This window comes from Aspergillus novofumigatus (genome assembly GCF_002847465.1).
Source record: "Aspergillus novofumigatus IBT 16806 chromosome Unknown P174scaffold_2, whole genome shotgun sequence".
In the NCBI taxonomy this organism is placed as follows: domain Eukaryota; kingdom Fungi; phylum Ascomycota; class Eurotiomycetes; order Eurotiales; family Aspergillaceae; genus Aspergillus; species Aspergillus novofumigatus.
The window spans coordinates 2,649,062-2,672,447 of record NW_020194275.1 but is presented as its reverse complement, the minus strand read 5'-3'; the positions used below and the strand labels follow the sequence as shown (position 1 = coordinate 2,672,447).

Below are 23,386 nucleotides of genomic sequence, written 5' to 3'. Positions count from 1 at the left end.
TGTCGTAAACGCTATCCAACAACGTTATCTGCGATTGTAGTTCAGGTAGCGGGACTAGAAAATCATAAATCAGTCTGTATTGTAACCAACAAACAGGATGACAACTCACCGCCAAGAACAGAATGATGAGATTAGACCCGATAAAGGCAAGGAAGATCCCCAGGTCCCGCCACCGGGTATCAAAGCTCATAGAAAAGGTACTGTAGAACTCATCCCCGATCTTATACGCACAGTACTCGCAAGCCTGCGTCGAGTTGTCGGCCAGGTATCCCAGCCCGCCCCGCTCGAAGAACGGCCGCATGTACTCGCCGCAGGTCAGATTTTCCGGGGCCTGGAAGCGGTTATACTCGCTCGGGGCGCAGGAGACGGTGCGGCCGTGCAGCTCAGTCGTGACCATGCCGCTGATGAGGCGGGTGAAGGGGACGAGCTGGTAGAGCCAGGCGCGCCAGAAGCCGGGCATCTGGGGTTTGGGGATGGCGACGCCGCAGAAGAGCGAGAAGATGATGACGATGGGCGGGTTGATCTGCGAGGCGATGAAGCTGTTTGGCGTCAGGGCGGAGATCATCTGGCCCAGGGTTACGGAGAAGAGTTCGGTGATGAGGACCATGAGGAATTGGTAGCCGGCTCGGCTGGAGGCGGCTTGGAAGCCCGGGATGTAGTAGAGGGGGAGGAAGAAGCAGACGGCGCAGATGATGCTATAGGGGAGCTCGGCGATGACCATGGACAGGGCGAATGCGAACTGGCTGTATGATTTGCAGGCGGATTCGCGGAAGAAGACGAGTCGCGAGAACTCGAAGCGGGGTTCGACCTGTTGGAGGATGATGGCCGGGAGGACGGTCACGTTGAAGATGACGAAGATTCGGTATTGGAGAGAGGCGCGGGAGTCGTCTAGGTTCAGGAATGCGAGACCGGTGACCAGGGCGATGACGACGTGGTTGAATAGTCGTGTGAAGCCGTAGTTCCTCGATCGCCAGAAGACGATGTTGGTTCGCTTGCAGACGACCTTGATCTGGTGCCACAGTGGCGTGGCATACTCCTTGACAACAACCTGCGAGCCGCTGCTCTGTCGGACCTCCTCCGCACGCTGAGCCTTAATCTGAATAATCTCCCTTTTGACCTGCTCCAACTCGGGAGATGTGCGCCAGATCTGGCCCCAGTCTCGATCTCCAATTCGGCGAGTCTGGCCTGCACCGATGGCATCGAGCATCCATTCTGCCGGGTTTGCGTCGGGAGGACAGTCGGCACCGTTGCGGCGGAAGTAATCCAGCAGGACATTGGAGTCTTCTCCAATGTCTCCAAAGTATACACACTCTCCTCCCCTCTGCAGCAGGAGAAGACGGTCAAAGTTATCAAACAGGGCGGAGTTCGGCTGGTGGATGGTACACAGAATTGCCTGTCCGGCGGCGGCAAGTTTCCTCAGGAACCGAATGATATTGAATGCCGACTGACTGTCGAGGCCGCTTGTAGGTTCATCCAGAAAAAGAAGCAGCTCAGGTTTGGCAGCGAGCTCAACACCAATGGTGACGCGTTTTCTTTCTTCGACTGAGAGGCCGGTCTCCGGAGTTCCGATAATCGCGTCGGCAAGATCCTCGAGCTCAAGAAGCTGGATGATGCCCTCGACGTACTCGTACTTTTCGGATCGTGGTGTTTCATAAGGCTGGCGAAGGTCAGCCGAGAAGCGTAAGGCCTCTCGTACAGTTTGCATGGGCTCATGGATATCCAGCTGCTCTGCGTAGGACACAGTACGCAAGAAACTTCCCGGAGGGGTTGCACCATCGACAAGAATATCGCCACTGATCACGCCAATGTTCTTTCTGGCGGCTAGAACATCCAACAAGGTCGTTTTGCCGGCGCCTGAAGCTCCCATAAGCGCCGTTAGCTTGCCCGGCTGCACGTACCCGTAGACTGATTGAAGAAGCCGGCGAGTGCCCGATGGCACAGGAACGTCATAACAGACATCTTCCCAGGTGAAGACCGATTTGGAGGTGATTTTGAGATTCGTAGCTGATTGATGCTTAGACTCCCGATTGGCTCGCTTCTCCATCAGGGCTTCATTCAGCGCTTTGCGCTCCTTGTTCTCCTTTTGGTAGAAGGTAATGGTCCTGCCTCCGGCCCCAAACTGCAGTGTTTCACCGAGGTACAGATTCAGGGTCAGGAAGCCAACGATGAGTGCAACCATAATACCAAAGTTTCGCCACAGATCTCCCGAGAAGTAGCTGAACGTCTTTGCGAGGTAGCTCGCACCTGGAACAATGACCGAGCCCGGCTCACCGCCAGCAAGCGTGCACACACGACTTGCCATGTCGTCGTAGCCTGGGCCACTCGGCACCAACGAGTCTGCGGTGCATGTCATGGTGAGATCCTTGAACTCGTTGACCATCAGCGCGGCAAACCCCAGTCCGAACGGATTGATGTAGTACAGCCATCGCAGCCACACTTGCTCGCTAGGCCATTGTATGAGATAGCCGGACGTCAGAACAAACAGAGTGATCACCACAGAGGCAAACTTCATGGCATAGTCAAAGTCAGGACTCATGCAGCCAATGACGCGGAAGAAGCAGGTCATGCAGAGGTAGCCGAGCACAATAATCAGAATGAATGTGAAAAAGGCGCCTGCATCGAGAACGAGGCCGCACATAAAGTACACAATAATGCTGAAGACGAGGATTCGTGCAATAGCGAACGTCGTATCAACCAGAATTTGCGCAATCCACAGAGCACTTGGCCGATAGAAGGTAAATTGCCGGTGTTTATTGACGATAGAGCGACCCATCATCGTCGATACGAGTTCGGAAAAGGCCTGAAATCCGTTGAAGAGCAGACTGATGAAGAGTAGACCACCTCTGGTAAATGCTCCTGCACTAGTTTTGGGTAGTTGCAACCAGACTGTACCTAGAATGATGGCGACACCGGTGGAGGTAATCCAAGAGACCGTCTGAGCAAACCTGTCTTGCCATTTGATCAGGAACTGACGTTGCATCAGTGCCCAGATCTGCAAGTGGAAGGGTATCGAGTAGACGGAAGATTTAGGAGTAAATTTGCGCTTCGCCTCCTGATTGGCGATCTCAAAGTCGTCGTAGACATGCTTCTCTTGTTCCAGCTTCTTTCGATACGCATCCATTTCTTGGGCGAGTCTCTCACTGTACGAGGACTGATTGAACGCTTCCACGAGCGAGTCCGGCGTGGATGGAACGTTGTCTGCACTACGCCCTTCCTTGAACTCCCGTTCAAATGGATCTGTGCAGCCAGTCAAATAGTCAGGAGTGGTCTGCCGAGGTCTCTCTTTGAAACCAAGACTCTCGAAATACGATCTTGCCTCGGAGGCGGGACCGAAGAATACTTGACGACCACTGTCAATCACCAGGACCTTGTCGAATTGCTTGTAGATACTCTCAGAGGCTTGATAAAGAGAGACGAACGTGGTAGTCTTGTAGACGTTTGTCATGATTCTCAGTGATTTGGCAAAGTCCAGGGCAGTCGAAGCATCCAGCCCACGAGTACTATTATCCCAAGCCAGAACCGTTGCCGATGTGACCATCATCTCTGCAATACTCACTCGACGTCTCTCTCCACCTGAAACGCCCCGGATGAACTGGTTTCCAATCACGGTATTGGCGGTGTGTTCGATGTTGAACATCTTGAGCAGCATATTGATGACTTTCTCTTTGAACTCGGCCTTCGAAACTCCCAGAGGTCTCTTTCCCGGGGTCTTCGTGTCTAGCGCAAATCCCAAGGTCTGTTTGACTGTGAGTGTAGGCTGATGAACGTCATCCTCTTGATTGTAGACAGCCTCGCCGCGAAACCTCTTTGCAAAGGTGTCGGCGTCGAAAATACCGTAGAGGACATCGCCATCTATGCTAGTATAGCCAAAACGCTGGTTTGTGATCGTTTTCAGGAATGTGGTGCAGCCTGATCCTGGACGCCCCAGAACAAGGACCATCTCCCCGGGTTGTAGCACTCCACGAAAATTCTTCAAGATTTCGAACTCTTCCCCCTTCTTGCCATAACCGAGCATGTGCATTATCGTCTCCGGGACATTGAAAAAGTCAATAATCGCATCCGGGAATGTTTTGATATACGTCTTGACGCCTCCCATTCCGCGAACGGTGAGGTTATCCCATATGACTCCTACGAGCTGTCAGTACGAGTAAAGACCTTCTGGAGCCACAGAGCGCTCATGGAATTACCTATGCGTTTGTTCCTGATTCCAGCTACTGTTTCCGCGTCCCGGTTACCACGCAGAGCGGTTTCAAGATCCCACGGCTCGTCCGAGTCAGCTGGACTGTCGGACCTTTCAACATCTTCCGTCTTCACTGTTGGCTTGGAAGCTCGTGAAATCTGCTTGGACAAACGATGAGCCTGATTTGAGATGGTAGAGAATTGCCTGTTGAGCTCTGAGAACTCTTCTTCTGCTTCCTTGACGTTGACACCTGGCCGATGAGAGGTCACTCCCTGTGGATTCGCGTCCCTGAGCCGCTCTCGGTGTTGTTCATACGCACTGGCAGTAGACAGGGAGTCTACGTTCGAGCCATTACCGGTCTCGGAGACTGCTGATTTCTCGTCCATGGATGCAGTCACAACCAAGGACGTGAAACAAAGGATCTTGTCAGGAATCCTCGCCAGGCACGATATGGAGAGGGTTGAGCACAGAAGGGAAAACTAGAGGCGACGAGGATAACAGTGCGAATAATAAAAGAACAGTACTAAGGTAGACTAAAACTCTCCGGACACATTTGTGCTTGAGGAAACGAGGCTAAAATAATTATATTTGGTAATGATACGCTTGGCAGCTGGGCAGGGAAAGGCGAAGGAACAAACCGAACCCTCAACTGGGAGCATGTTAGGGCCTGAGGAAAAAGATACATACTTTACCTCCAAAGGGCAATCTGGCTATGCCTCTCCACATGGACAGCCAAGAGCAGCCTAAAAGCAGCAGGAAGGGGATAGTGTCAAGCCATCCGCTGTAAGTGAGCCACATTCAAAAGCCCGGAGACTGCTCCATTGGACGACTCGACTCGTCGTCCTGGTCACTGGGACTAAGAGAAGCGCACGAGCAATATGATCAAGAGAGCATTCCTGACTCCTGACTCATTCACAGTCGGGGACTCGATTAGTCGTTGCTAACACTTTCTTTGACCAAGATGGAACTCTTCCGACGTCGGGAAGCCTAAAGCGGTAGTTAGTACCGTCTGTGATTGAACAGATAATGTGCCAAGAGGTCGGCAACTCCCGCCATGCGTGTTGATTGATCCTTGATAGATACGTAGCAAATGCCCGAAGTTTAAACGAGAAAATTTCAGAGCGTGGACGGACCAGAGGTGGCATGGTCTTCCGGTCAAAGAATCAAGCCAACTTAATTATGCGGAGAAGCGCACAGTGGCTGATCTATCACATTCTCCCTCTCACTGTTATTATGTCCACAGATACAATACTCTGTACGGAGTACAGCGTCTCTTAATCACAAGAGGTATTTTGCACTTACTGAGTGAGCTGCCGAGATGTGGTTTATAAGGCGTAGTCTAGTAGCTCATCTCCATTTGCTTGAAGATTTATATTTCATTTCAGCACCACTGAATTTTGGTCAGATGATGCTCATATTCTGTAGTCGGCAACATCTACAGCGTCTAGGTAGTGGAGCAAAACAATGGCAAAATAAGTTTTCTCCTTCCATCCATCTTTACATCAAACATCATCTTGTAAGCCAGAAATACCTAGTCGAATGCCATGGGTACCTTTTGCCTCGAGGCTTGTCGCAACTCCCCTGGAGTCTCCTTCACAATGCCACTAACACACTCACACCAACCTTGCCGTTTCCTTACATATAGCTAGCTTCATGATTCGGATAAAGGAGGCAGATTTCCACTACAGACTAAGATAGTCAATAGCAGCAGGCGACTCGTTCATATCGCTAATGATCCTAGGACCTTCATTTCATCATTGAAGATCTTCTTGGACAGCAAAGCGATACGAACGTTGCTGTCGCTGACGCCGTAAACTACCAGCCTATCTCTTTATCGGACAAGGTATCAAGCGCTCCGATACTTGAAAAATTTTGAGTCGCCTCAACCACGAAGTCGATGCGCACGGGTTGTCATTGTGCAGCTTGCCCAACATGGCGAAATGCAGCGACCTCATCCCGGGAAAGGTCGCTAGTTTTATCGGCAACATCGAGAGACCCGGCAGTTGCATCTTGACTACCGGTGCGACGGCAACAAAAATATGACATTGCCATTTTGACGCAGCGGATGAGCTCGAACAAGCCCTGTCCCTCTTGGGCCAGCACCAAACATCGGCACTCGCGATGCCACCTGGGAAGCAACCCTATCCACCCTGAGCGCCGCGCAGGCTGCCAGAGAGATCGTCGAGGCGAATGACTCTCTTGAGAAGGTATGCTGCGTATTCAGCGAAACCGCTATCTACCATCCATCACATCGAGGACGACAAAGTCCTCACGAGAGAGTTCGTCCATGGGTGCTACAAGAAGCATTGTCCGCATAGTCCTGGGTTGTCGGCCAGGACAGCATCACCCGCGACGAAACCCTGCACTTTTGACGCAAATTCTGCTACGAAGACGACTAATTTCTGACCGAGGATGGCGGGAAATTACTCGTCAGCTCCTGTCTATGGATTATAAGTAAGAGGGGTGTCGAATACCCATTTGCCTGAATACACATCATCCGAGCTACTATGTTAGGCTCAATTTGGTTTGCCGTCTTTAAACAATCATCCAGATCTAGTCTGATCGAGACCAATGGTGCAGATTTGCTCGATGCTCGACACCTTAGGTAGAATACTGGTAGAAACTTGGAATTGCTAGTAGAAACTAGAAAGAAAGTAAAAGGTAGTCGCTTGCACTCTTGTAAGGAACAGGACGCTTTGTGCAGAGCCTTTATTGGCGGGCGTAGACTACATTTGTGCCTGCAGGGAAAGCTCACATAAAGTCTTCTCTCCTTTATTCAGTATTATCCCCACTTCTCCATGGCATCATCTCCTTGATGCCCAAAAGACTCACAAATAACAATGGCAACCGCGGGTGTCGCGCCGTTCGCTTGGAAAGCTTGAGCAACAGTTAGCCCACGGTATTTTATCTAGATTTTATTCAGTCGCCAGCCAATTGCGCTTCTCCTCCGAGGGCACCGAGTCCTCAATGAGCTTGATAGTCAGCCTTCCATTTGCACATGAAGCCCGCACTGAATTTTCGGGGATCATCCCTAGGATATCACTTTCTACTGCTACTGTGCAGGTGGTCCCATTAACTTCAGATCTACTCAGTGTGCACCGAGTCATCGCGGGATAGACTATCGCGGATTCATGGTAGGCCGATAATTTATTGCGCTGGTCATTGCACTTGTCCTTTCACGCAGTTTTTTCTAGGTAGCGAAGAGAGGTCAACTACCCCGCGCTGAATATCTACGTACCACTGCCACTGCTACCTCCACTGCCAGGACCCAGCTTGTTTCAAGCCCCTGACCCTCCGCTTGACGCAATGGGGTCCTGGCTTCTGTGGCTGAAACTGTCCGAATATTGGAAAATGATGTTTCATTTGAATCAGGCAAAAAGCGATCTGCTCAAGACTTCAAGTCATATCAGACTTTGGACCTTCAAATAGTGCGGGGAAATCCGCTGAACCGCGGTGATCAGGATGATCTGAACGTTCTCATTGACTGGAACTGATTATCTCAAGGTACGGAGGAGCCTAATCCGTTGGCCCTCGTTTTGGGTGCTCGGAACGTAACTTTCTCCGTGCCCCTTGCCTCCGACCATTTTTGGGCTGTATCTGCCTCGAAAGGCACCGATTCATGCTAACCATGGCAACTGAGCGTCAAGGGCCATTTATTGCAGGTTGATGATGAACCAATGATGTACTACCAAGGTAACATTGTCATATGTCGTCACCAAGCCAAGGTTGTAAGGGCAATGTTCTTGGCTACTGCTGAAAAAGCGCCATGCAGATCCGAAGATCTGTGACGTGGGGGTTAGTCATGAACCAAAAAATTAGGGAGCGATTACCACATAAAACACCACCGACAAGAACAAGTCGCAGAGGGCTTGCGACATTATTGCAGAAAAGGAGGGGTTGAATGGGTTTCTCCCCGCATTAATATCTGCAACAGTCATGTCCAATTACCCTGGTGTGCATATTCAGTAGGCAAAACGAGTCTTGCCCGGTTATTGCACAGTAAAGAGCTGGCAAATGCATCATGGTCATGCCATCAGATGATGTCTAGACCTAGATACCGAGCAGACAGGCTAACGGTAGAGATAATTCCAAACAGCAAACGGCGACTCCATCAAACTGTCAACGGAAGTGAAGTGTCTCAATGATGATGGTCTTTGAGATAGATACTCTGCCAATGTGCGGGAAGCCGTGGTGAGAATGACGTAGGGTCCATTTGGGTTCCAGTCCCGAGCCAACGGCCCGTGGGAGTGAGAGGTTAAAACGCCTTAAAAGATCCGGCCTTCCGAGTATCGTCAAAGGATTAGAATCTGTAGTCATACGTTCCTTGAATACAACAATAGAATTCAAATTCATGGGAAATCTTACCTGAAGAGACGTGGTTGATCGGTTCTCCTCATTGCAGCGGGCTGAATCACTGAAACCCCCTTAGCCAACGCATGTCCATACAGCGCTCCTCTTTTTGGGAATTGAATATCCACCTTCGACCCACTACTGGCCACTCTGGGTTGGAAATTGTGGGTATAGTCATCCTTGGATGGGACGCTGCCATTTTATAACGTCGACTGATCCTCGATCTGCCACTGTTGGAAACTCTTTATCTTCATTTCCTTCTGTTTACGTGCTTTGAACCCTTCCACTGTCCACTTGCTTTACCGTAAATCTTCCGAAACACTCCGTTGGCACGAAATTTCAAATCACTACAAATTTTCCAATCATGTCGCGCACGAGAGTCTTGCTGGTTGGAGCAGCCGGTGAGACTGGCGGCTCAATCGCAAATGGACTCCTTGAGAACCCAATATTTGTGAGCCCCCCGCTTGTTGAATTCTTCGCGGAAAATGATAGCAACGTATTCTGACTGCAATATCGCTTACAGGAAGTCTATGCGCTTGTTCGTCCCCGATCGGTCCAAAAACCTGCCATTGTTTCCCTTCAAGAACGAGGTATCCAAGTGCGCAAATGCGATCTGAGAGGCTCAGAGGAGTCACTCGCCGAAGCACTTACAGATATCGATATTGTCATCAGCTGTGTCGGCCCCGCCGAACAACAAGACCAGATTCCTCTTGCAAAGGCTGCGAAGAAGGCCGGCGTCAAGCGGTTTGTCCCATGCGGATTTATCACAGTGGCTCCGCCCGGCGGCATCATGTGGTTGAGAGATGAGGTAAGCTCAACCCTCCTTACTGTCTTTTTTCTTTTTATATATTCGAAGAGGTATTGACGTGTGGTTCTGCTCTCCAGAAAGAGACTGTTTACAATCACATCAAACAACTCTGGCTTCCGTACACCATTGTCGATGTTGGTTGGTGGTACCAGCTTTCGTACCCTAGACTCGAGTCCGGACGAGTAGACTATGCTATGACCACGGCAAACAACGAGATTGTGGGGGATGGCAACACCCGCACTGCCTTGACAGATCTGAGAGATATCGGACGCTACATTGCCAGAATTATCGTGGATGATCGGACATTGAACCGGATGGTTTTCGCGTACAACACAGTTGTGACCCAGAACCAGATTTACGATTTGCTCGAAGAGATAGGCGAGGAGAAGATTCAAAGAAACTATGTAGGTGTTGTTGGCCATCTTGCACAGAATTTCGATCTAACAGGTCGTTTTCGACAGGTTTCGGAAGAGACCGTCTACACTCGAGTTCTTGCGGCCCGCCAGTCTAGCGAGACCTATCCCTTTGACCCAGTGAAGTTCATTCCTCGATACCTCGCCGAATACCAATTGTCCTGGGGTATTCGCGGCGACAACAACCCGGAATACGCGAAGTATCTGGGCTATCTGGACGCGAAGGAGCTCTATCCCGATTTCAGACCAACCGACTTCCGTGAGTATCTCGAGTCGGTTGTTAGAGGCACCGCGAAGGGTATCTACACAGACCGTACCATCTCGAGAGCTCAGCAGCGGGAATTCCCACGGACGGAGTCTAGTGACTCGCTGTACACTCGGATCTTCCCCAGGGCTGAGTCAAGCGATTCGCTATACATGAGCAGATAAGCGGTCCTTTCCATGTCGAAACAAGTATCAGCGGCGACAGAAGGCGACGCTAGACGTGCCCTGTGAGCCGCGCCACGTTTCATGTATTTACGATTTTGCGTCGTCCGGGGCAGACTGGCTTTGCTCTGGTCCTGAGACTCGCCTCATTGTTTCTCCTCTTATGTGATTCACCCCTCGGTTTTTAGACTGTGCTGGCGTTTGACTTGTATTGATGTCTTTATTATCCTTTTGTCCCCTTTCTATTCTAGACGGCTGGCTATAGGGGAAAGTCGGGAAACAATCATTGATACCACCACCTCTACTTTATGACCGGGTCCAACAAATCATAGAACTGTGTTTTTTTCTAAGATCAACCATCTTCAATCCTTCAGCAAACTCCTAGATTCTTTCAGTCCGATGCCCTTACCGAAGAAAGAAAACTTCTGAAATTTTATTTTGAAGCGATCCATAATGCATTGACTGTAAAATCCCCAGCTCTATGCAATCCTCATCTCAAGGCTGGCTGTTCAAATTCATCCGCGAGGCATCGGCACTGGAAAATGCAGTGTCCATCGTCCTTTCCCTTTCCATTTCATCTCTGTTCGCCTTCAACACTTGAGAACTCGCTTAACACTCTCTGTTTTGCAAATGCGCTATCAGTATGTCTGTCGCTATTCTCTACTTTCCATTGAGATCAGACGGGGCCAAATGAAGGATGCCAGCCAGACATGTCTCAGGCTAATGCACAACACTCGATCTGCAACCGAATCCGAAGTCTCCATGAAGCAGCACCAAGTGAGTCTGGCTCCGCAAGGATACGAGTCTTCGGAGTCCTGGTACCACGCCAAACTACGATGATAGGTTTGTCTTTCTCATGCAGTCCAGAAGCCTTCGAAGCCATTGCTCACTGACCTCTAGCGATCGGCGGAGCTATCAACACCGGATTGATGATTGGAGCGGGAAATGCACTTTCAAAGTAAGGCACAGCCAACATAGATCGCCTATGAGCTGCAGCTAACACTGTCTAAGGGCCGGGGTTAGTATTCGTCTAGGCGAGATGACATAGTTTCGCGAATGCTGACCGGCCAAGCCTGCCGCGATTGTGATCTCTTACACGACTGTGGGTATAGTTGTCTACTTGACCCTCTGTGCGCTAGGAGAGGTTGCTGCTTGGTTTCCTGAGCCATCGACGGCTGTGGATCATGCCGTGCGGTTCTGTGACCCTGCTGTTGGCTTTACATTGGGTTGGAGGTACGGGTTCCCCTCATGATCAGTCTATGTTGAACTGGGATGCTGATAAAATCTTTCGAACAGCTACTGGCTCAAATACTTGGTTGTTACTCCCAACCAATTGACTGCGGCGGCGCTCGTGATATCATATTGGCTCGATGCAAAGAACGTAAACCCTGGGATCTGGATTACGGCATTTCTCGTAGTCATTGGCTCTGTCAACTACTGGGCCGCTCGCTTCATTGGACCATACGAGTTCGCACTGTCATCTTTCAAAATCCTGGTCTTGTCTGCGCTTACGGTGCTCTCGGTGGTCATTGCGCTTGGGGCGGGCCGGATCATGATAGAAGGGGTTTCAGATACTGGAGAGATCCGGGCGCCTTTGCTTGCTACGGCAATCATGAACTTGTAGGAAAGCTACGAGCCATCAGCAAGACTATGCCCTCCACTATATTCGCGTATTTGGGTAGTGAGCTTCTTGGGATGACTATGCTGCAAAGCGGGAACACACCAAAGGCTGCATCGCGCGCCATCAAGCTCACATTCTATCGAATCTTAATTTTCAACATTGTCAGCGTAACTCTGCTCGGTATGCTCATTCCATACGACTCCCAAGACTTGGCCTTTGCGAGCAACGCCTCCAAGCCGACAACAGTCTCGGTCTTTGTTGTGGCCATTAGAATGGCCCATATACCGACCCTTCCAAGCATTCTCAATGCGTGTTCTCTGCTGTTTGTTCTATCAGCTGCTAACCAAGCCCTTCATATGGCGACCCAGATCATCCGTGGGCTATCTCAGGAACAAAAAGCCCCCTCCTTCTTGTCAAGAACTGACCGTAGGGGTGTTCCTGTTTATTCGTTGGGCACATGCGCAATTCTAGCATCATTGGCGTATCTAAGCATTTACAACGACTCCAAGGTTCTTTTCGGGTACTTTGTTAACATAATCACCATGTTCAGCCTTCTCACTTGGATCTCAATTCTGATCACGCATATTTCATTTGTGCGCGCGCGCAAGGCCCAAAAAGTTCCTAACTCGGCACTGGTCTTTAGAGCTCCCTTCGGCGCTTGCGGGTCATGGGTCGCTCTGATCAGCTGCATTCTCCTTTCATTGATGAGAGGCTTGGATGTCGCAGAGCTAGCCACTCATCCAGAAGCATTCGACTATATGACTTTGATTACGTCGTATATCGCTGTTCCTCTCTATCTGTCCCTTGTCATTGGATACAAGGTCGTGACCCGATGCAAGAGCGTCAACCCCGCTGAGGCTGATCTCTGGACCGTTACAACGATTCGTGAGCGACATGATACAAAGCCAAAGCCTTCAGAACGGGAAAACAGGGCGTTGGCAGAGCAAAACCACTGGTTGTGGAATCGTTTCGTTGCAGCATGGTTGTTGTGAGGTCGTTTTTGCCCAGGACCATGTGCACCCTATGTTACTTTCGGTATCCTTAGAACATTATTAAACGACCTTTTTTCTTTGACTATACGTGATGATGACTGTCTGGTCTCCCCCGGTCTCTCTCCCCCTCGATAGTTCGTGACTCTGCCAGAGTGATCTGGCTTGGCGGAAACAATGTGCTCCACGTTTTTGTTTACCCAGCAACGGCAACGGATGCATGACGACCACGAGGTTCTTGGAGGGCTCGGAACAACATCATAGTCCATGAAAAGGACACCCACCCGAAGAGTACCCTCCTGAAGATAAGAAAAAGTAAAACTGACCACGTATTTCTTACATCCGCAGCAGAAGGCGCCAATATTCGAGAACATGATTTGCTGGGAATGGACAGAGGTGCTTGTTGCTCGTGCGGATCATGGAATTGATGGACACCGTCAACTCTCTTTATTCTTCTGCATGGAGCAAGGGACAGACTGTCAGATAATTGAGTGATGATAATAATAGGTAAGCTTCTTAAAGTTTCTAAGGTACTTCGTACCGCTGTCAAGACAAAGAGAGTATAAGCTACTTGAGTAGTACTTATGTATCAGTCGATCTATTTCCCCCTCACCCCCACAATTCGACTGGAAAATTGATCAAGCTAACCGCGTACTTTCTGCACGCTCTGCCTCTAGAGTCAGCAATCTCGGTTGATGGACACTGACTATCGCTTCTTGTTCTCTTGACGATGCTCAATTCCACCGGGACCCTACAGCCATTTGTTTCGTCCATTCGAATACAGAGTATGGGACGAAAATTCGCTTTCTTACCACTCTGTAAGCCTGCAATCGATTGACAACTGCCTGTCGATAGAACCACAGTCAAGGACACGTCGAATCCTATACATTGACGACTCCATATCAGCTTGGATGGATTCCTTAGCTGTAGCTACCTTCTATCGGAAAAAGACATGGCCATCCCCCGCACTCCTGTCAAGAGCGGGCAAGAGCTATATCAATTGATCGAAATTCTCAACGAACAATTCTATCTTGAAATTCCCAATCCTCGGATCTATTCACCGTCAGTTGGCCGCAATGAGCAGACTCCTCGATGGCGCACGTATAAAGGCCTCAAACGGCTCTACTTCAACCGCGAGGTTGACCTTGGACGGATCTTGAACGACTTTGAGGAATGGGTCCATTCTCGCTCGACGTCGCATTTGGATACGCGCAGTGGCGTGGGGCGCATATCGCAAAGTCGTTCAGCCTTGTCAAGGAGGGACCAATTGATGGTCGCGGATCCCAGCGTCATTTCTACGCATGAGAAGGACGAGCGGCTTGCGTATCTGTTGAAGGTCGTGGATGACGAGATATACTTGCTGAGCAGGGGCTCGGTCCGCGTCTATGCAGACGACAATCGTATGCAAATCTCACCCAGCACGGTGTTCAGGCCGCTTAAGAGAAGGATATATGAAGAAGAGGAGGATGACGAAGAGTATCACACCGCGCCCAACTCACCTGTGAAGAATCCCAACGTTCAAAATCACGCCCCAGCAAATGGGAATGAGCTTGAGTCCCTAGCTATTAGCGGGGAGAATGGGGTCACCGCCTCCTCGCTAATGGTCAACGAGTCCGTCCATGTCTTTAAGACCCCTGTGGCAGTGGATAGAGGCAAAGAACCATCCCGATTTCTGGAGAAGCTTACCGCTCCAGACAATGTTCGGCGTTACGACACGGCGCCTAGTGCGCATGCAGGACTGAACATTACTTTCTCCAGTGTCGCCACGTCATTTGGCCGTGAATCTCGGCGCCAGCTCGATACTTCCTTCACCTCGACGGTTACCGACGCCACTGAGCCCATGGTCGATTCTGATTCTATGTATGAAGATTCAGTTGTGGGGCATCTGATCAGCCACGATATGGACGTGACCATGGATGATACAGGCACGATGACTGAAATTCCTCCTGAAGAAGCCCCTCATTCAACTGAGGGACGAATCATGGAACAGCTTCTGCACAGTGGGCCGTTCTCACTAGAGCAACCATTTCCAAAGTCGATTCCTCTGCGCTATCGGTACGAGCTGGAACGGGTTGGTAGAGCATGGGGTGTCCCTTTGGACCGCATGCTAGTTGGGAGCAGCATGACTTTTAAGTCATATGGCGAGTTCTGGAAGTGGATTGAAGGCCATAATCAGCGATGTGGGAAGCCACTTCCAGAAAAGTCGACCAGCAAAGCATGGGAAGCAGCTACTGGTTCATTCAAGACGGATAAGCACTCGGAGGTCGTCATTCTTACGGGCGACTTGGACTGGTGCAGTGAATCGGAACCAGGCATCCTCAGATTCAGATTGAATCCCCTCAAGATGGAGCGAACCTGCCGGTTCCGCCGACGCTTTGGATCCGATCGATTTCTCAGCTTGACAATGCCTGCGCCGGCGCGGCCACTGCGCCATCTACGCTTCAACCCGCATCCAACACTTTTGCGCGAGAGTTTAGCGCTGTGGCTCACCCAGCATGTCCATCGCTGCCTAGGACGGACATGGCGGCCCTTCTATGTGGAAGAGATCAAGACAAAGTGCAAACTCAAGAAGACAGAGCCAAGGTTCAGAGTGGAGTTCTTTGCGATCGATGGTGTCGATTTTGTACACAGCCCGGGCACGGTGCCATCCATTGCTCCTCAGGGCCAAGACAGCGATAGTCATACACCGATGAGTCTGGAAGCGCTGATGGACTGGCACATGCCCCCGGAGGCCAATGTAAATCAGTCCAACTGCAAGCTGTTTCAGCGGATCTCGCTAGGACTGTCCAAAACTTATGCTACGATTGTCTTGAAACCATGGCAGATCTTGCATCTCAAAGATGTACCAAACCGTCCAGTCATGAACGATGGTTGCGCTCTCATGTCTAGACGTTTAGCTAATGCAATCTGCGATCAGTTAGGAATTACTGGAAACACCCCTAGCGTTTTCCAGGGAAGGATTGCGGGTGCTAAAGGGCTATGGATGGTGGACCGCCACAACTCTGACGTTTTTGTAGGGGGTGATGATTTCTGGATTCAGATATCAGATTCCCAGTTGAAGATCCAGCCTCATCCGCAGGCTTGGCGGGAACCGGTTGATGATGAGAAACTCACATTTGAGGTGGTCAAGTGGTCCAAACCCTTGTACCCGGTGGAACTGAACACCCAGTTGCTTGCCATTCTCGAGCATGGTGGACAGGTCAGAGAGTACATTGCTGAGCTCACCCGAGCTGGCATTAGGGCGATTTCTCAAGACTTTGCCAGCGTGCTGGAGTCTAACAGCGCTGTGTTATGCCGTAGCCTTATCTAGAAGATCAAGCCTATGGCCGACGATGGCTCAACGGGTATGAGCTAGAGGATGAAACGCCTGGAGCAGTGGACTGCTACGGATGCGGAAGCCATCATCAGGCTTACCGAAGCTGGGTTCGCTCCACGGAGTTTCTACCCCTACGCAAGCGGCTGGGACGATGTCTGAGAGACTTGCTTGACCGCTATGTGGATGAGTTACATATCGAAGTCCCACTTTCCACTTATGCCTTCTGCATTGCAGACCCGTACGGGGTTCTGAAAGAGGACGAGGTGCATTTTGGGTTTTCGAACAACTGGCGCGATGCCCGGGGGCAATTCGAGGACAACCTCCTTGACGGCATGGACGTTCTGGTCGGTCGTCTGCCTGCTCACGTACCCTCCGATATCCAGCGTCGACGAGCCGTGTGGAAACCGGAGCTTCGGCACTTCAAGGATGTCATCGTCTTTCCCACTACGGGTGACATTCCACTGGCACATATGCTGTCTGGTGGCGACTACGATGGAGATACACCGTGGATATGCTGGGACCAGAACATTGTGCAGCGCTTTCAGAATTCCGACCTGCCTGCAAAGGAGTTCCCGCCGGAGCATTTTGGACTCTCAAAACATTCAGTGCCCATGAGGGACATACAGTCGACGGACGAGTTTCTTCAAAGTGCCTTTACCTTTAACCTGACGACCTCGAATCTAGGCCGATGCACCGTCGAGCATGAGAAGATTGCATACGACGAGTCGATCGACTCAGCTAAAGCCAAGGAGCTGGCATGTCTGCTCAGCCATCTGGTCGACGGCCGCAAAGGAGGGCTGCACCTGTCAGAGCAGGCCTGGCAGCAATACCGGAAGAAGATTAGCCCCAAGGCTAGAGAGCTCCCTGCGTATAAGAACGCGGGACGCAAACCCAAGAAAACCAACATCATAGACTACCTCAAATTTGAGGTAGCCCGTAAGGAGCGACATGCAGTGCTGGAAGACCTGCAGCGAGCTTTTCCGGAGGATGACAGCGTGTACGATCGGGATGAAGATCTCGTCCGCCCGTGGAACGAGGCCCAGCGGGAAGCAGGGATCGAGGAGCAAGGGGAAAGCGAGCACGGGCAGCTCCGCGCCGCGCTCAAGTATGCCCAGCGGGAGGTCGAAAGACTCTACAGCCAATGGATCGGCTCTATTTCGGGAGAGAACTCCTTCTCGCCCCTTGCGCGCGAGGCGGCAGAGGAAGCGCGGAAGATCCCTCCGCCGTCCCTTGGAGATCATCCGATGATCCATATGTGGCGACATAGCAAGGATGAATGGCTTCGGCTGTTGGCCTCGTACACGTACCGGAAGCATAGCCATGCCAGTTTCACAATCCATGCCTTTGGGGAGACCCTCTGCCACATCAAGGCGAGCAACTTGCCGTCCAGGTCGGTCACCAATGAAATTCTGGCTTGCTACCGGGTTAATCACAAGGCGATCAGCCAGCTTACGGCGAAGGATGCCGTTGATGAGCCCGATGATGGAGACGAATATGAAGGGGAAGATGCTGTAGAAGCGATGCTGTATGGGATGCACATGCCTGGTGCATATGAGGACGCCGAGGAGGACGGGCTGTCTGTGGAGTGATCGACTACATTTACGTATTTTTGTCTAGTCTCTAGGATATGTGTACACAACTTTGGATTCTTTCCAGAACTCTGGTAGGTATTCCAACCCATTTGATGCCTTGATGCCTCGATGCCTTGTCGCCTTGAGAAATACGAACACGTGCCAGGATTACTAAGAAGGCGGTCAGGCGGCATTACAGCACGATCACATGTCATGGCAGTTTCCAGAAACGGGAATCGTTGAGGATCAGAAGCAAAAGTGCTGGGGTACAGAAGTCGAGACAAGGGGCAAGGCTCAATCATCGGTAGTCCTAATACCGAAAAATACCAGCATGTGATGGGTGCGCCAATGGACTTGCAATGATCCATCAATCACAGCGAGACGGTCGTCGAGGAATCCGTTTTGGGGGGTCGATGACGATCCTGAACCATGCAGGAAGTGAAGATTGTGGAGAGGGGATGTTCCCCGTCACATTCAGCCTATTTCGGATGACATGGGCTTGTCACTACTACCTTTACTAGATGGTGATGCTGAGCAGCTGAAGCAATTATTGTCCAGTATTAGGATGATTTAGGAGTTAGAGTACTAGTAATAATTGACAAGAGAGTAAATTCGGGTCCAGTTTCCTCCTCTTGAATCCCAATCTTGACCGGACATGCTCCGTTGGGCCAACTCTCTTTTCCCTTTCACGTGAAAGCAGCAGACTTCGATTCTGATTTCTGATCAATCACTCGACGCCATCACCGCCCACGACTGCATCCTCATTTCCCACTCATGCTTGTGCTAGCCATTCTTATCTCTCATTTTAACTATTAGGAGTGTCTGTGATCGTCAATCACATTCCTATCCAGGACGAACGGCACCGCTTGTTCAGTCCACTACATACATAGTTGGAGTGACTGTGCTGGCTGCAAACTTGATACGGAGGACCGACTCCGGAGGATCCAAGTAGGGCTATCTAGGAACTAATTCTGATCCAGGATACCCCAGTCTCCATTGGAATCATAAAAATAACACCAGCAAACAGCGCTATTCTCATGGAAGCCCGTCTCGTATCGTCTGGCCGAGACGCCGCTACCACTACCACTACCACCACCACATCGCAGACGCCCTCCTCCCACTCCTCTTCATCCGCCTCCTCTCCCTTCTCCGCTTCTGCTACCGCTTTCTCCTCGTTTCAGCATGTTCCATCCTCCATGATGGATGTCGATAACCATTCCGTGGCCGACGAGCGCTCTCGTCGGGCCACCAGTGTTCTCTCCATGGATGATATAGAGGCAGCTCAGGCGCTTGAGGGGCTCCGTGCGGGTAATATCTCCTTGCCCCTTGGCTGTCAATGGCAGGCTGACAAGATGATTGATTGCTGCATAGATTACGGACATTCATCCCCTCGAACTTCAACGCAGACCAATCCTTCCAATGCCCCGTCCGACTCCAAGCCCCAGCCTGAACCCCTCCTGTCCCTGCTTACCTCTACCCATCCGCTGATCTCCTCGGCGATCAACGGGTCTATGTCCGCATATACCTCGTCCAAATCATACTCGCCGCGTTTCAAGTCTGGCGCCGAGTTTATTGAGCGCAACATTGGCTCCCCCGTTGCCAGCACCGTCGGAACTGTAGGTCGCAAGACCGGTGTGGAGAGCGGTCTCCGTTGGGCGCTACAGCGACGCGAATCCAACTCCACGGACCCAGCGAAGAAGAGACGGAAAGTCAGTGGGGAGAAGCAGCAGCCGCAAGAGGTGGACGTGGAGAAGGGGCTCGCAGGTGACAACGGCACCATGGACTCCCAGCGCACGCGCAGCTCCTCGGACCTGTCGCACTCCGAGCCTCTTCCGCCATATGACGACAACAAGTCGCCGAACTATGAGGAGGTGGGCCGGCCGTCGTCTCGCCAGAGCCCCGCCACCTGGCAGAGCCGGCTGATGATCTCCACGTCCGGCCTGGGCGTCGCCATGAGCGAGGAGTCCCTGCGCAGTTTGCAATACTGCCTCACCTGGCTTCGGTGGGCCAACGGCCGGCTGGGCAAGGCCATCATCGCTCTGCAGAGCGCGGTCAAGGAATGGGATAGCGCCAGGCGGGAGAACGGCGAGGGCGACTCCTCGTTGCTGTCGCAGCGTATCCAGGCCGTCAAGGAGGATGTCCTCTCGACCTTGAAACAGGTCGTCGATGTCGTCTCCAAGTATGCCGGCGGAGCTCTACCGGAGAACGCGCGCCACCTGGTCCGTCGCCATCTGACTTCCCTGCCGCACCGGTTCCAGGTCGCCTCGACGTCCAACCCTCCTCCCGACTCACCGGCGTCCAACTCAGACGCGACGCTCGGCGCTCACCGTATTCTGGTGCTGGCGCAGGAGGGTTTGGACATGATGGCGCAGGTCAGCGGCGTGGTCAATGATACCCTTGTTAGTGCTGAGCATTGGTGCCAGAGACTGGGCAAGAAGCGCCCAGAGAGGGACAGCAAGCATCCAGATGGTATGCAACCGCCTGAGTCCCGTCCGGACCAGTACCCGGTTGATATCAAGCAGCCGATCCGTGAGGAATCTCAGGATGTCGCGATGGGGGGACGGAGGAGAAGGTGTAACGGGCTGACTGAAGCCATTGTGCCTTGTCCGAGAATTTGTGCTACAGCAGGTACTGTCCAGGGTGCGCTTGGCACACAGAGTGTGCCTGGAAGCGGTTTCACTACCGTGGCTAGTGTCAGAACACTACTTGCGTCTCGTCTCTCTTTGATCTTTCCTTTGCAGTATACCTTCCTTTTTGACTTCTTGTGACACTTTTGACGATTCGAGACATTTTCTTTCCGTATATCTGGTTTTCATTGGTCGATTGATATCCGCATAGCTTGTTTGGTTATATAAGGTACGCAAGATTCGGCGTTTGTTTTGGTTTCTCAGCCGTGATTCCTGGACAGTCTCCTTTCCAGTCTCTTCTGGGCCCAGCATGCAGCTGGTGTCATTCATTCCTCTGTCCCGTTCTGTCTTTTTTTTACCAGCGTCGACTGCAAATGCTCTGTACGTAGGGGCAATGTTTCCTAAAAGCGTTTCAATGACAGCATGTTGGTCAAAATCTCGTCTTATTCAAGTTATCTCCCGCTGATCAAACGTACCACCCTCGACCTCGACCTCACGGATGAATGTCTTATATCCCTCCCGCGACCAGTGCAACCTCACTTTGATCGTCCTGGCCGCAGCGGCCCTTTGCCTTCGCCTCTCCTCGACAATCGCCGCCCACTTGAGCCGCACCTCGTCCACCTGCTGCCGCCGCACCATCCACTTCCGCCTCCACAGCGCCATCTGATACATGGACAGATGCGGATTCTCATTCGGTGGCCGCACCCCTCTCTTCTTTCCACATCCCTTGCCTGGATACTGATACTTCGCACCCGCAAGCACATCATCCACCAACGCAACCCTCCACCTCCACCGCCGCATCTCATGAACCTCCTCCACATCCCGACACAGCGTCAACAGCCCCCGCCGCGAGAGATAATGCACATGGATATGGAAATCAAGCATGTACCGCGCGAACATCGACCCGGCTTCGCCTTCGCCTTCGCCTTCTTCCCCTCTGCCCGCTTCTCGCTGCGCCAGTTCTCCCAGCGCAGCACTGTAGCTCTCGTGCTGCGCCGGCGTCATCAGTCTTCGGTATCCTGGTACCTTCGGCTCTGGGGGTATTGTTCGCGGGGAGACGCCGTCTATCTCTGCTGTTTGCGGATGCAGGAAGGGCGGGTCGCGGCGGGGATTGTAGAGGCCTGTGGCGAGGGCTGTGAGTAGGGATGCACGGGGGAGCTGTGTGATTTTGCAGGTTGTGCAGTGGAGGGCTTCGTCGAGGGAAGAGTTCTGCCGTATGTTAGTTTTGCAATCCCTATTGGGTTGGATGCGTGGACTTGCCATTTCTTGTTCTTCGGGGTCTGGCGCTGGCATTTTGAGTAGTATTCACTCACTGTATATGTATATTGATTTGAGGATCTATTCTTTCAGTGGTTGATTTAGGATCGGGTCCATTTTGCATGCGATGCAGCTGATGCTGCATTATATAATTACAAGAAACAACGATGATGTCGTTATCTTTGTGCGCAAGAAATGTGACTCCATCACTTGATTTAAATCATTCGAATCAGGCTTGTTGCTGTAGTCATGAGTTTAGACTGCGGTATACATTCTTGGTTTCTTGTCTTGGGCAAGTCAGTTGATCGATGGGGTTGATGCTGTCACATGCCCGTGGCCCTAGACCACAGACGAATGGTTGTCCTGTAGATATTACGCGCTGCAGTCATGTTTCATGGGTAAATATGATGAAAGATGTTTCTAATGAAACTGGAAGATGTTAGGTAGTTCTCTTACTGAAAGACAGTAAGTATCTGGTGAGCGGCTGTTGGTTGCTTGTGTTCTGATGTCTAGGGTCTAGCGAGAAGGTTAGAAGGTGAGCGTATATTTGTTAGGAAGATGAATAAATAGGTAGTTCCAATCTCTACGGGGAGTTTAAAATCATTTGTGATTGTTTCAAACTGATAGGATTGTCTGATGTTGTGTATGTTGCTTGGTCTATATATAACCGCTATGAAAGACTCCTTAGCAAGGATGTGGTGTCTTGTAATTGTAGCACCGTGGAGACAGGCTAGATAACTACCATTGTTTTGAGAATCATGTTTCAGGCTGCTGAACGGTGGAGATTCAGCTGCTCTCATCTGGATTCAAAGACACAGGTATCAAGAATACACGCAGTCGAAGTGTTACATGAGTAGATCAGCAAAAAGCTACTGCCGAGTGAATATCCTCAGAAGCTATAGTTCCTGAATGCAAATCAAGCATAGCTTTTCACTCACTCTGAAGAACTCCTCTTTCTCTGCCAGAAGCCAGAAATCATGTCCGAACCAGTATCCGTGAATCTCTTTCCAGCCATCTGCCTGTTACTCTCATGCATTTTTGTGGTCTGTCTACACTGGAAGACCATATCACGTACCCTCTCACTATGCCATCCAAGGCACTGGTGCCAGCGATGGGCCTACGTCCAAGTAAACAACCAAGAGACCGTCGCCAGGATGTGAGGATTAAACCCAAGCCCTCTCACAAGACTTTGCTGACCATGTGACTCCAAATCCTGCAGCGAGGAAGCGATCGAGATGAGCTCAACTCATCCAGACTCGAGTTTGGAAGCTACCAGCGACGACGACCCTCTAGCCAGATACTTTGATCCGCAGACCTCCATACTGCACGAACACATCATCGAGCCGCCCTCTCCGCCAATAGCGACGTGGGAAGGAGATCTCCAGCATCGCATCGACAATGAGCGAGGGTTGACTGCGTCGATAGATCGTTTCATGGATCGGGCCGTTAGATGCGTTGAGGCTGCGCTAGGTCATGCGTGAATAAAACTGTGTTCGAGACTCATGAGCTGTACGCGGCGGTGTATGTTGAGGGAACCCTACCGCGCTTAATGCCAGTGCGGATAGTTAGATGGATTGGAGTGGGAGTGCCACGCGGCGTTGGTCTGATTCAATGATATGCTATTAGTAGCCCTGGGTCCTTGCAGGCCTAAATCTGCGAGGCTTCATGTGACTCAGGTCAATAGTGTTCATAGACGAGGGTTCAATGATTCTGGAGCAAAATGAGGCTACATCCGAACAACATGCGACTCATTTTTATGTCAATGCAAATACCCTCAGCTAGCCTGAAACGCTTGAAACAAATATATGCATGTTCATTCGTCTATATG

General features: G+C 51.2%; 7 protein-coding genes across 7 annotated transcripts; 5 read left to right on the top strand and 2 right to left on the bottom strand.

Annotated features, from left to right (window-relative positions):
- Positions 1-24: 24 nt before the first annotated feature.
- P174DRAFT_418187 (putative ABC transporter) lies at positions 25-4,566 on the bottom strand (the record flags this gene model as incomplete). Its single annotated transcript, XM_024824667.1, has 3 exons — positions 25-54; positions 110-4,128; positions 4,188-4,566. The coding sequence occupies 3 exons, from the start codon at positions 4,564-4,566 to the stop codon at positions 25-27; spliced, it is 4,428 nt and encodes a 1,475-aa protein (XP_024685806.1).
- Positions 4,567-8,492: 3,926 nt separating this feature from the next.
- Positions 8,493-10,545, top strand: P174DRAFT_439017 (aromatic alcohol reductase). Its single transcript, XM_024826680.1, has 4 exons — positions 8,493-8,981; positions 9,054-9,338; positions 9,416-9,742; positions 9,800-10,545. Exons 1-4 carry the CDS (start codon positions 8,895-8,897, stop codon positions 10,178-10,180), a joined length of 1,080 nt encoding a protein of 359 aa, XP_024685805.1. The 5' UTR covers positions 8,493-8,894; the 3' UTR covers positions 10,181-10,545.
- Positions 10,546-10,807: 262 nt separating this feature from the next.
- On the top strand, positions 10,808-12,844 carry P174DRAFT_510286 (putative amino acid permease; the record flags this gene model as incomplete). Its single annotated transcript, XM_024831657.1, has 4 exons — positions 10,808-10,958; positions 11,290-11,410; positions 11,474-11,677; positions 11,737-12,844. 4 exons carry the CDS (start codon positions 10,808-10,810, stop codon positions 12,788-12,790), a joined length of 1,530 nt encoding a protein of 509 aa, XP_024685804.1. The 3' UTR covers positions 12,791-12,844.
- An 882-nt stretch (positions 12,845-13,726) lies between these two features.
- On the top strand, positions 13,727-17,734 carry P174DRAFT_448864 (RNA dependent RNA polymerase). The gene is made up of 2 exons (XM_024828793.1): positions 13,727-16,083; positions 16,143-17,734. Exons 1-2 carry the CDS (start codon positions 13,740-13,742, stop codon positions 17,690-17,692), a joined length of 3,894 nt encoding a protein of 1,297 aa, XP_024685803.1. The 5' UTR covers positions 13,727-13,739; the 3' UTR covers positions 17,693-17,734.
- Positions 17,735-18,711: 977 nt separating this feature from the next.
- P174DRAFT_384996 (putative clock controled protein (Ccg-8)) lies at positions 18,712-20,442 on the top strand (the record flags this gene model as incomplete). Its single annotated transcript, XM_024823234.1, has 1 exon — positions 18,712-20,442. One exon carries the CDS (start codon positions 18,712-18,714, stop codon positions 20,440-20,442), a length of 1,731 nt encoding a protein of 576 aa, XP_024685802.1.
- A 141-nt stretch (positions 20,443-20,583) lies between these two features.
- P174DRAFT_332592 (uncharacterized protein) lies at positions 20,584-21,369 on the bottom strand (the record flags this gene model as incomplete). Its single annotated transcript, XM_024821668.1, has 2 exons — positions 20,584-20,669; positions 20,778-21,369. Coding segments are annotated over 2 exons (678 nt in total), but the record flags the coding sequence as incomplete, so codon positions are not given.
- A 1,219-nt stretch (positions 21,370-22,588) lies between these two features.
- P174DRAFT_457897 (uncharacterized protein) lies at positions 22,589-23,039 on the top strand (the record flags this gene model as incomplete). Its single annotated transcript, XM_024829595.1, is given in 2 exon segments — positions 22,589-22,758; positions 22,778-23,039. The coding sequence occupies 2 exon segments, from the start codon at positions 22,589-22,591 to the stop codon at positions 23,037-23,039; spliced, it is 432 nt and encodes a 143-aa protein (XP_024685800.1).
- Positions 23,040-23,386: the final 347 nt, after the last annotated feature.

Excerpts from the sequence above, each read along its gene's own strand:
- P174DRAFT_448864 (XM_024828793.1), top strand. The coding sequence starts at position 13,740 with ATGGCCATCCCCCGCACTCCTGTCAAGAGCGGGCAAGAGCTATATCAA. Across the intron at positions 16,084-16,142 it reads TAACAGCGCTGTGTTATGCC|AGGATGAAACGCCTGGAGCA; the intron begins GTAGCCTTATCT and ends GGTATGAGCTAG.
- P174DRAFT_439017 (XM_024826680.1), top strand. The coding sequence starts at position 8,895 with ATGTCGCGCACGAGAGTCTTGCTGGTTGGAGCAGCCGGTGAGACTGGC. Across the intron at positions 8,982-9,053 it reads TCCTTGAGAACCCAATATTT|GAAGTCTATGCGCTTGTTCG; the intron begins GTGAGCCCCCCG and ends TATCGCTTACAG. Across the intron at positions 9,339-9,415 it reads TCATGTGGTTGAGAGATGAG|AAAGAGACTGTTTACAATCA; the intron begins GTAAGCTCAACC and ends TCTGCTCTCCAG.